The 11531-nt window shown below is 43.3% G+C and overlaps 1 protein-coding gene across 1 annotated transcript; it reads right to left on the bottom strand.

Annotated features, from left to right (window-relative positions):
• Positions 1-2902: 2902 nt before the first annotated feature.
• Positions 2903-9179, bottom strand: LOC104966565 (fibroblast growth factor 14-like). The gene is made up of 3 exons (XM_010795748.1): positions 8976-9179; positions 6335-6533; positions 2903-4774 (listed from the first exon to the last, which is right to left on the bottom strand). Exons 1-3 carry the CDS (start codon positions 9177-9179, stop codon positions 4632-4634), a joined length of 546 nt encoding a protein of 181 aa, XP_010794050.1. The 3' UTR covers positions 2903-4631.
• Between the last annotated feature and the right edge of the window lie 2352 nt (positions 9180-11531).

The raw sequence follows: 11531 nt of genomic DNA, 5'->3' as shown, positions 1-11531 counted from the left end.
AGGCTTACGTCTGTTTCCGGTTATTTTTATTTTGAAATTCAGTTCCTGACGGACGCCAAAAAAGCCAGAGATTATGGAATTAAACAAATAAATAAAACCAAGGATAATTGTGTGCTATTGGTGAGTAAATAACAGTGCGTTATTTAGAAAAGAATAACAAATTAGAAGGAATTATTACATGGCCACATTCTCAACAAAGTAACGTTATGACTCCCAATATTAATTGAAATGCTTTTATGGATTTAGAAAATTATTTTATTGATTTAAAAAATAGTTGTATGTATTGATTTAAATTGACATGCATCCGCTAAGAAAAATAGTCCGTTGTTACCGTTTGAACTAACGTAGCAACGGCAGGAACTGCTTCGATAGCGTTTTTGAGGAGCTTTTTGATTACAGATTTGAAAACATCGCTCCTTGCTTTAAAAGTAGCACAATTCATTATGTCAAACCTTGGAAAGTATCTGGATATCCCTGCCCTAATGCCAAAGTAACTGGCAACTGAATATGTGTCGCCGTTTGATGTCTATGTCTGGACCGTTGCGTAAAAAGGAGGATTTCTGCCCGTTACTTCTCCGCTGTTTTCTTGTCGCTCTTGTCTTGTCAGTTAGAAAAGCAAACTGCATGCAGTTTGCTTTTCGGCCAAACTGTATACAGTTAAATCGAACGGACTTCTTTCTGCAGATGTGAGCGTCCTTAACAACGGTCAATAAGTACTTGACAGCGGTCTGTCTGTTCGGTATTAACAACGTGTCACGTGTTCTGAATTGACCAATCAGAATCGAGTATTCAACTAAGCCATGTAATAAAGTTTGTTAACATGCAGGGATTGCAAAGTTCTTTCGAAAACAGGAAAGTCTGCAAGACAAAATAATGATGACATTTTTTCATATTTATTTTAGTCTCACTTTATTGTATGACTTTGCGTCTGCAGCTGTGTTTCCCAGTGGGAGTGAGACAGCAGAAAATTCCCCCTTAAAAAAGACCGGGAAAACACCCACAGTTGAAATAATACAGACACATGTCTGCCAAAGTATGACAACAGTGATGTCATCCGGACATTATCACCTTCTAATGAGTCTCCTTTGCTCTTTAGAAAGTGATGAAGTATGACTATACTCAATGACATATTGTGTGTCATTGCCCACTTCAATTATGTTGTTTGGGGTCTTTATTATTTTAAATGCTGTTATCTCATGTAACAGTGTGTTAGCAAGTATAGCTTTGAAAGTTTGGAAGCTAAAAAGAGACAAACAAAACTATATTAATTACTATATTTCAGTTGTGTATTTTTCCCTTACTTATTTTAAGACTCATATTTGTTTTTGTTTATGTCCCTACCTATTTTAATATTTTCTAATTTCCCATTCATTTATTTAATTATCTTTATTTTATCTTATTTGTGTGTTTACAAGGATGTTTGACTACTCATTAAGCATCTAATTTCCTTTAATCCAGCTGGACAATTCATGCTTTCCTAATGGCTTTATGAATGGCCAATGCACCTGGGCTTCTCACTCAACATCTATAAAAGGCTCACAGTGAGGTCAGCCATACGATATTACACAGTGAGGCTAAGTGCAGCATGACAAATCATCTTTTATCAGCAGTGCATACTGCCTCAGGTCAACGGTATTTTCTTGGAAATTCTCAGAGTCAGGTTCTCTTTCATTCAATAAACCTTTCAATGACGACCACAGGTCTTTTCCATGATGTTTACTCTGACTTTACATTGGCTTTTAATGACCCTTTTAGTACAAATGTCTACAGCAGAATTGACCTATGAGGATGATAGTCAAACACATGAAAGCAAATCTGATAAAACCTGGCACGCTTGGTCAAAATACATTTCGTGGCATTATGAAAAAGTCCAGTCAACTCCTGAACAACAACAAAAAGCCGGCGTTTTATCCAGTTTGTAAACAACGATTGAGAAACTTAACAAGCAGCAGTGGTCCACTGAAGAGACCAGCTACCTACTGGGAATCTGGTCTTCCGAAAAAGGTACAGAGGAAGCTGGAGCGCAATCGGCCATTGTTGTTGTTGTCGGTGTCAGCTGTGAGGGGTTTCCGCGCGGTTTGGCTTTATGAAGCAGGCACGCAAACGGATACGTCATGACGCAAATGATGACGCAATGACGCAGCACCAGTCGGACTCTGGGCAGTGTGAAAAGAGCCGGAGCTAAACCGAAGAACCGGTTCTGAACCTGAAAAGCTCTAGCACAGAGCTTGAACCGGAGTTGCGTTGGTGTGAACACGAAAACCCGGTGCTTTTCAAGCTCCAGCTCCGAACCGGCCCTGAAACACCATTGGTGTGAATGAGGTAATAGTAATCATAATTTATTAATTCAATCGTACAACTTGAAATGTCTAGTGATGAAGGCTTGAATTCCATACATCATAAAATTTCAAAAACTGATTAAAAAAAACTGAGCGACCAAGTGATTAATGTATAGCATTGTGTTGTTACTTGTCAGCAAGAAGGTTTTAGATTTACTAATTCATGTGTAAATAAGGGCTTAAAGGACCAATGGTGATTTAGTAGTGCACTCCCTATAAAGCAAAGCGTTGGTCTTGTCATACGTTTTCTTTTTAGTTTTGCTTCCCAACATGGAAAACGGTGTTGCATAAAGCTTTGGGCTTGATTTGGGTTTAGTTTTTATCTCATTTCAAATGTGATATTTTTAAACGGCAACTTCTGCAAATGTAAAAAGTTGAATAATACATTTTGGACCTGCTGAAGGAACTTTGTAAAATCTGATAAATTGCCTAAAGTGATTGGACACAAGGAGGTGTCAGAAATTGGGTAAAAATTGGGGTTGAAAACTACAGTTTTTTTAAAGTGAAAAAAAATCTTGAGTCAATAAGAAGAGATCTTACTTGACGTTCTTCCCAAGCTCCTTGGCCTATAGTCGCTCAAAGTTATATTAGCCGCTACTAGCATAACAGACCAGAATATCCAACCAAAAGTGTGGTGGTGGATTCCCATTGCTTGCAGTTCGATTAATGTAAGCCCAAGCATGAACAGAGCCACTCATAATACTAAGCCTTAAGGACAAGCCAGTGGGCATGTTGAGGAATTTTCTATCTAGGACAGCAAAGACGCAAATAGAAATGTCTACCTGTTGACTTGGTATTCCAGACATTGTTATTTGAGAAAATGGCTTTAGATTACTCAATCTAGTATTTTCTCAGAATTGACAAAGCTCCCATACAGCCCCAGAAGACACTACACAAATGTTTGCATAGGCTTAAACAGGCTCTCCGTGACTTCAACATGTAAAATAGGTGGGGTGCCCCTTTAAAATACTTGAACACACAACATTTTCTTTTTTTTACCATATTGTTATTTCACAATTTGGATGCAAGAATTGAAAACAAAAACATGGTTGTATTATTTGGGAAGAATACCAAATTGAGTGATATCCCAAGATACTTCTCGGGCCTCAAGGGTTATGTGCAATGCATGGCCAGCCACAGCGAGAAAAGCTATCGCAGTGCAATCACAAGCTACACAGTCAGGCTCCATCACTACCTGCTGATATTCTCATCATCCCCCCCCCCCACCTGCACACGAACCCCCACCAAGTCAGCATGTGTGCATGTGTGTCTTAATGCATGTTGTGGTGTTGAGTGTTAAAACGTGAGATTATTTTTCTGATGTCGTTGCTCATCTATATCAGGATGTGTACAGAATACGCACACTTCTGCATGTGTGTATATGCCAGTGTAATAATACGTGTGTGTGTGTGTGTGGTTGGTTATGCAGTGTGTCGAGGGAGCTCTTGGCCCCTCGTTTAAGGGTCGAAAAGATTGTGATCAGCCCCAGACTCCATTAACAGAGCCAGGGACGACGGGAGGGGTTTTCTTGTGCGGCCGAGTGGAAAATTGAGTCCATGTCACAAACTAATCAAATCGCGCCAAAGGTGAAAGGTAGATGAAAGGAACACACACACACACACACACACACACACACACACACACACACACACACACACACACACACACACACACACACACACACACACACAAACAGAATGAGGTTGACAAGTATCCAGGCCATCTCACAAAGTCGCTGACACACACGGAAGAAGTGGACTGAGCAGATGGCTGCGGAACAAAAAGTCTGCAAGGGTCTCTGTGGCAGACTTGCATTAGCATGGAACCCTGTGGGGAAATGAAAACTTGTTTGTAAAGTAAGTTTGAGGGACCGTTTTGACTGTTGCACCCGTTGTGGTAGAACCAGGAAGACTTTGTTCAAATATTTGGTTGACTGGAAGCATGTCGCTGATGATGGCGGTGTGGGATTTTTCTTCCAGCAAGTTAAACACGCAGTGGTGACATGCTATACGATGATGTTCACCTCTTCGTGGAGTTATTGCTTTTATATCCCAGGCTTTGATAATAAGAAGGTGGAGGGCTGGTGTGGGTGCGTGGGGGGTCTGTGAATGTAAAAGGGGCTCCCCATTCGCCACTTGTTTCTCCAACTTTACACCAGTGCATTGTGGTACGTAGAGTTCATGTAGGGTCAGTGTTGCACATTGGGAGTAGCCCTAACAACCCTGTCCAGGTGTCCGCTGGTGCCAAGTGCCCCGTGTCCTCCACCCCTCCTCCCACCCGTGTCTTTAAGCGCTAGGAGGTGGAGGTTTTGGTTTTGGATTTAGGGTCCTTCTTGCCGTTCTGGAGCACTGGCGAGTCACTGGAGGTCTTCTGCGTTTTCCTGGGCGGACTCTGCTCCACAACGTCGTGTAGAGAGGGCTCCCGGTACATGGCCACTGTGGAGGGAGAGGGTTGAATTAGTTAAAACTGGGAAGAGACAAGTGAAAGTATAAATGAAAGACTTAACTTTGTGTTTTGGTGTATAATATTTTTGTAGGTGGACCCGGAACTCAAGAGCTCCCTCAACAAAAAGCAATGTCATTTTTCCATTTGACTTCGGAATAAACAAACGTTTATGATACTTGCATGTTTTCTTCGGCAGGATAATCTCCACATATAACAGCACTATATGATTTTGTGGCACACATGGAATTGCCAGAAGTGAAAAACTATTGTTAGGCTATAAATGAACCACATCCTGGTCAAATGACACCACTGCAAAGATAAAGGCGGCTAATGTTTAGTAGATTTAAGTAGTCGCTTGTTTGCATCCGCCATTTCACAACACATAGAAGCTTCAGGCATTCAAGGTAGGGGTGATAACTGATGCGTTTTTACATTCGACCTTGAGGTTATGAAAGGCGCTATATAAATTCAAGTTATTATTATTATTATTATTTTATGTCATGGAACAAAATGTAAAAAAAAACGACAAACCTTAATTCAGGTATCTAACATCAAACCCATTCTAAAAAAAAAGACTTTGATAAAAGGAAACCGGAAGTCGTCAAATGCTATTTCATCTTCAGTTGTACATAGTTGTTTGACACTTTTAACATGACCTTATATATAAAAAGGTCATGCTTCATCTAGATACAGAGGGAGTGGGGGGAAATAGTAAAGGGCAGAGAATTAATTTCCAAACTTTTATTTTGAAATATCAATTTAATATATTTAAATGAGCAATCGATCAAATAACTTTGCATAAAGTGGCAGTCATTCTTTGGTACTTGATGTGACTTGTCTTTTACAATTATTTTAGCTAAATGTAACAATTCCCCTGAGTATATTAGATGGTAATTCAGATCACCTATTGCACAGGTGGTGGAGACTGGCTCCTAATCAAGAATTGAGAGCAGCTTGGTGCATTTCCCTTGTGGTGGAAATTCCACACATGACAAATATTCAAGCTTAAACCAAAGTTGGGTTATTTAATAAAGAGTTATAGCATTTAACAGAATCAATATTATTTCCAGTTGGAATTGCCAGAGGTCCAGCACTAGTAGATAGCACCAGGATCTGACCCCATTACAACAGAAAAACAAGCACTTTATACAGGAAAAAGACAAAAGAGGGGAGCTCAGCTAGGGAATTTACACTACAGGCCATTGAAATGTTGGCCAGACGGGCGAAACTTGCAGATAATTCACCCAGAAACTCTGCTCTTCAGGCCCTTTAGAGACTTTGCTGCTGTTTGAACTTTTCGGATTAAGGCTGATTTTGAGCATTCTGAAACATAGCTGGGGTGAAAAACAGCTTTTCACTACCTCGAAGTGGAAGGTTTTTAGAAACCCCCTTCATTGGCATCCCCTTACTTTTCAATTTCTTTTAATTTTGAATCCACTAGTCAGCCTTGCTTCTCCAAATTTGCCAAAATTCATTTTGTTTGACCAGTCCACCTCTAGTGGCAACATGAGAGCATTAAGAGCATTGTAAGTTATATGAATCTGTTGTACCTTCAATGAGTTTAGGCAGGAAGTGCGCAGCCCCCTTTGTCTTCTTGACACGGTTCCCTTTCATGACCTGTCCATCTCGGTTGATGCCGATGTACCACGCCCGTCCTGACTGGGTCTGTCTGTACAGGATGGATGAGTAGGTGACGTAGTAGTTCTCAAACACACTCTCCTTAAACTTACACTCCGGCGTGAACTTTTCCTGAAAGACACACACAGAAAACAAAAGCTTCAGGTCAGAGAAAAAAAAAAACATCTGGCATTTTTTATCGCTTCTATTATTTATATATTTACTCTGCAATTCCACTGAACTCAGCTGGGAATGAGGGGAAAGGGGCCCCACATTTCATCGTGACAGGGTTACAGGAGAGTCTGTGGTTGCATCAACAACACACACACACACACACACACACACACACACACACACACACACACACACACACACACACACACACACACACACACACACCTATTTGCCACATGACCAGGGCGGTGTGTGAGCCGGGATGCCATAACTCAGCCGATTCGGTTTACCTGTAACAAACAATCAAGGGATCCTTCCCCCCCCCTCTGTAGCAAACTGTCGGCCTTCAGCGCACACACACACGAAGCTCTGCATTAGACTATACGTCAACACCGGGACATCCCCCACCCTCATCCCTCTATCTCCCTCTCGTTACAGCGCTCACATATTCCCCCTCTATCTCATATTCTGCACTTCATTCCCCCCATCCTTTCATCATTTGGTAACCTTGTTGAAGGAACAAACCAATTTGCAGGATTGATTTGGAGCCTTGATGTGACGGGTGAGCAGAAAAGGCCTGAATAAGGACTTTGCTCTCTCTCTCTCTCTCACACTCATTCATCCCTCACTCCTGCTCTCTCTCTGTACTCGTCGGCCACTGCAGGGCCCTAACGTCTGCCTATATCCATTGTACTGCACATAAACAAGCTAATTACATTGACTGTATCGCCCATTTCATAATTACACATCCATTCACTTAGGCGGCCATTCCTTTCTTCAGCCACCCATTAACTGAGCTCTAATAGCACGGAGCCAAATCCAAAGGTCTGGAGCCTCTTGGAAGGTGTAATAAGATCGCTGTTATTAACCGTGTTTGCACTGCAGTGTGTTGCATCTCATCTTCTTTTGGTAACACCTGATCACCAGCACACACACAACCAAAAACAGGCTCAAGCTCATTATTTGATTATGAGTTATAGGGAATTTTCCAGGTATGGTCTAAATGAGGCCTGTATCATTACCAATCCATGACCAAGCTACTGCAAAAGAGGTGTTTTCGATTATCCAACAGAGGAAATATAGAGGCTGGATTTTCCAACCCCAGAGAAACGCTGACTTTGTGATTACAGATAAAACTTTAGGAGGCCATTTATGATGTTTCCTGTGAGAATAATCCATATATCGTGACATTTTGCATCCATTTACAGCCTACGTGCTGTAGATACCTAAGGAGCCCACATATAACTGAAGTAGAATGTTGAGATACTTTACTTAAAGATGTTTGTTTGATGCTTGTTATACTGTTTTTCGTAAATATTGGAGGACAAAATTAACCACATTTTCCAGCTCACATTAAAAGGACCACTTGTAGTGTTTTTGCAGTGTCACTTTACATGAACCTACATAATGATAGTTATCTGTTAGCGATACAATTCATTCTAATATCCTCTTTAGACTCTATACTGTCTACTATTATGTCTACTATTGTAGAGGTATGCCCTCCAGTCAGTAAACATCATAGGCTGAGCAGCAAAAATGGGCAAGAATCTGTTCTGTTTTCAGTGAATCATACATTTTAGATTCCCCCTTGAAAAATAAACCTTTACTATTTAATAGATTTTTAACTCAGTGTTATGCTTAGCATGGCGCTACACCGGCAGAGTCCCCCTGCAGGGAAACACAAAGACTTCCTGGCTCACACGCTTGATTGCATGAGAAAACGTTTTTGTCAGAAGAATGATCCAACTATTTCATTTTTATTTCAATACATGAAACACCTTTTTCTCTTCGTGAAGTTTCCATCAGTCCACTTTTGTCCCGGCCAGACTCCAACCACTTGTACTTAGTCACACACATTCAGGGTGCTATCAGCGATGATGCTTTATAGGATAACACACTATTAAACAGTCATTTACAGAGACACATTATTCACCAAGCAGAGACACAGGGGACATATGCACATCTGTCTGCAGAGTGTTTACTCTGACTGCACTTCAGGCTGATTTTACATTGTGATTTACTCTCTAAAACAAAGTGAGAAAAAAACTTCCTTACACACTGGAATGAAGATAATTCAGAATGACCGACAACTGTTCTCGTCTCACACCCTCCAGGAGTGGGGGAATGACACGCAGCGGTGGAAAGGCGTAGAGCATGTAAATAGGATAGAATAGAGCCAAATGTACCGGACAGAGGCTCTAGACTCCCTTCCTCGCACCAACGTTGGAATCCAAAGCACTCCGTCCTGTAACAGGCAGTGGTGGATCCCACTTTTGCTGCCTGGATAGTCTGTATAACATTGTCAGACAGTCCACCCCTTCTCAGCCTGTCCCTCTCAGGAGCCAAGCCTGGAGAGGTTGGCCCAGATTGGGTAACGCTCGTATTGCACCCGTATTGCACCTGCTTCCTGAGACAGCCCCCCCCCAGAACTGAGGGACGGTCCAGGGCTGGCCCACCATCATCTGTGTCACTTCTGCGTACCACGGCGCCGAGCAGCGACCTGGGGCTACCAGAATGACCGACAACTGTTCTCGTCTCACCCTCTTTAGGAGTGGGGGAATGAGACGCAACGGTGGAAAGGTGTAGAGCAGCTTTCTTGGCCATGGGTTGTGTGCAAACGCGTCCACCCCCAAGGGTGGATTGTCCTGCCGAGCCAGGGGGGAGAACCCACCATTTCGTCTTGGCGGGGGCCCGCCTCTTGATATGGAGCCAGCCCTGCTCTCCGAGCTTCCCGAAATGTGGGAGGGCCTTTAGATTAAAAACATTCTCTGGAGCCCACAACCACAGGCTTCTCCGCTGCGCTCAAACAAGGCGTCTGAGCGCCGCGACTCCGCCCTGCCTGTTGATGGTAGCCCACTGTGGTGCTGTTATCGCTCCTCACCCATGCACCATGTTTTCCTTGTAGTTAAGGGTTTGAAGTGCTGTAGGACCAGTACTACTGCCTGTAGCCTGAGAGGTTGATGTGCCGGGCCTCTGGTCAGAGGCCAGCCACCACCTATAGCTGTCTCTAGGCAGGTCCCTTCCCCATCCTGTCACGGACGTTCCTTTTTTTCTGTGAACACCGTGACGTAGGAGGTCAGCCGCCGCCCAGTGGAGTTCCCTTCAGCAAATGCTTGGGGGACCCGCCAGTATCAGAGGTTACCTCCACTGATGGGGGATGGTCACCAGACATTTGTTTGCTGTCTCTTGGGATCTAAACGAAGGGCCGGCAAACCACCTCTGTTAGGCGACGCATGTGCAGGTAGCCCCATGCGGTAACCACGTGGTGAGCAGCCCATGGAGACCCAAGGGTTGCATGATGTCAGGGCTGACTTTCCCCCCCCTTCCCGTCACAGTCTGAAAACTCCTGAAGCAAGGTAGCGTCTGCTGTTCTCTGGAACGGAGTGGCACGTAGCCTGCCCTCTTTCTCGGATGGGCGTATCACTGAAGCGTGCGTGGGGACAGGGAGTCTAAACCCAAACAGTAGCGCTAGTTCTGTACCGTTAGGCTATCCCCGGAAGGCAAAACGCAAAAACTTCTGTGTTTTGGAGCAATTTTCGACTTGGAAAGTTAAGCTCTCTTCAGGTCGATGGTTATGAACCAAATCGGCCCGGCTGCACCAGCTTCCAGTAACTGTTTAACATGTGGAAGCTTTTTTGAGGAGGTATAGCTGCCTTACTATACTGTTAGGCCTGCGCCGCATTCAGTAGGCTCGCCTGATTGGCCGGGCTACGGTATGCAAATTCAGTGTTGTGAACGCTCGTGTATCATTGATGAAGAGTGGTATCCAGGGGTTAAATTGGGCCGGGTGGCTACGAGGAAAAGGAAAGTCGGCGCAGATGCAGAAAAGGTTCTGTCAGTATCACTTGACAATCAACATCTATATAAGTTGCACTTTGATGGATACGTCTGAAGATATTCGTAGACTATTTTCCAGTCTGTTCCGATAGTAGAGCACTCTCGAGTGAGCTTTATAAAGCATTTATCAACCATAGCAGGATTCGGTCTGTGATCTCAGGTTCTGCCTAGTCCCTATTCTGGCTCTATCTTGAGTGTAATGACGTGTCGCGCCTCTCGTGGGATAGCCGATCTGTGGCAGGCACCAGCCGGGCCGGGACCGTGCAGAGATCTGCATCGGTTCCGCCAACCGACCCGTCCTGTAACACGTAAACGTTCTTAAACCATGCAAAAGTGATGATGTCGTGCTGTGTCGCTAAAAGAACTGATGGCTTGACTAGTCCCTTCGTCGTCTCAAAACGACACTGGAGTTAACGTTAATGCCATAGAATTTGGCTGAATTGAGTCATCAGATTTATCGTATTAGGCTTCTTAATAACAGTGACTGTTAAAATATAAAAAAATCGCCTGCTTTTTGCTATTTTGGACGACTTAACACTCTCAAGAACTGAGAACGGAATCTCCAACAAACATACTCGTAATTAGCAAGATTGCTGGCCGCTGAGTCTGATTGTTAGATTCTATCGACAAGATAAGCGCAATGTGGATAGTGTTGCGCACGATACATATTAAACACTCGTTTTGTGTTGGATGAGCTAGCCAACACGGTAAAATTTACTTGAATATAATTTAAGATGTACATCAAGTGGTAATGTTCCTCCAGTGCATGTGATTTAACTACTTCCATGTAAGTACTCTCTTCCCATTTTGTCATGGTCTCGAGTTACCATTCTCGTGATCGATACAGTGGTGCATGGTATGATACAGATAATGGAGCAGTTGCTTTAGCCTTATACCTAGTATAGCCCTTAATGGTCAATAATGAGATCTTGAGAACCCCCTTGCACCTCCACACAAATCCCCCCCACATATCGAATCCCAATTTTAACCCCTGAGCTACCCTTAGAGTCCGGTAATAGAGGGCGGATGCCTGTGTGAGATAGAACTATTTTGTAATCATCTCAAAGATCAAATAAGTGCCTGCAGTTCCTCTTGTGTTCAGGCAGGGGATGCTCCAAA

This window comes from Notothenia coriiceps, unplaced genomic scaffold, assembly GCF_000735185.1.
Source record: "Notothenia coriiceps isolate Sejong01 unplaced genomic scaffold, NC01 NC01_scaffold00037246, whole genome shotgun sequence".
Taxonomy (NCBI): domain Eukaryota; kingdom Metazoa; phylum Chordata; class Actinopteri; order Perciformes; family Nototheniidae; genus Notothenia; species Notothenia coriiceps.
Note: the sequence above shows the minus strand (reverse complement) of the source record. Positions and strands in the feature narration are given on the sequence as shown.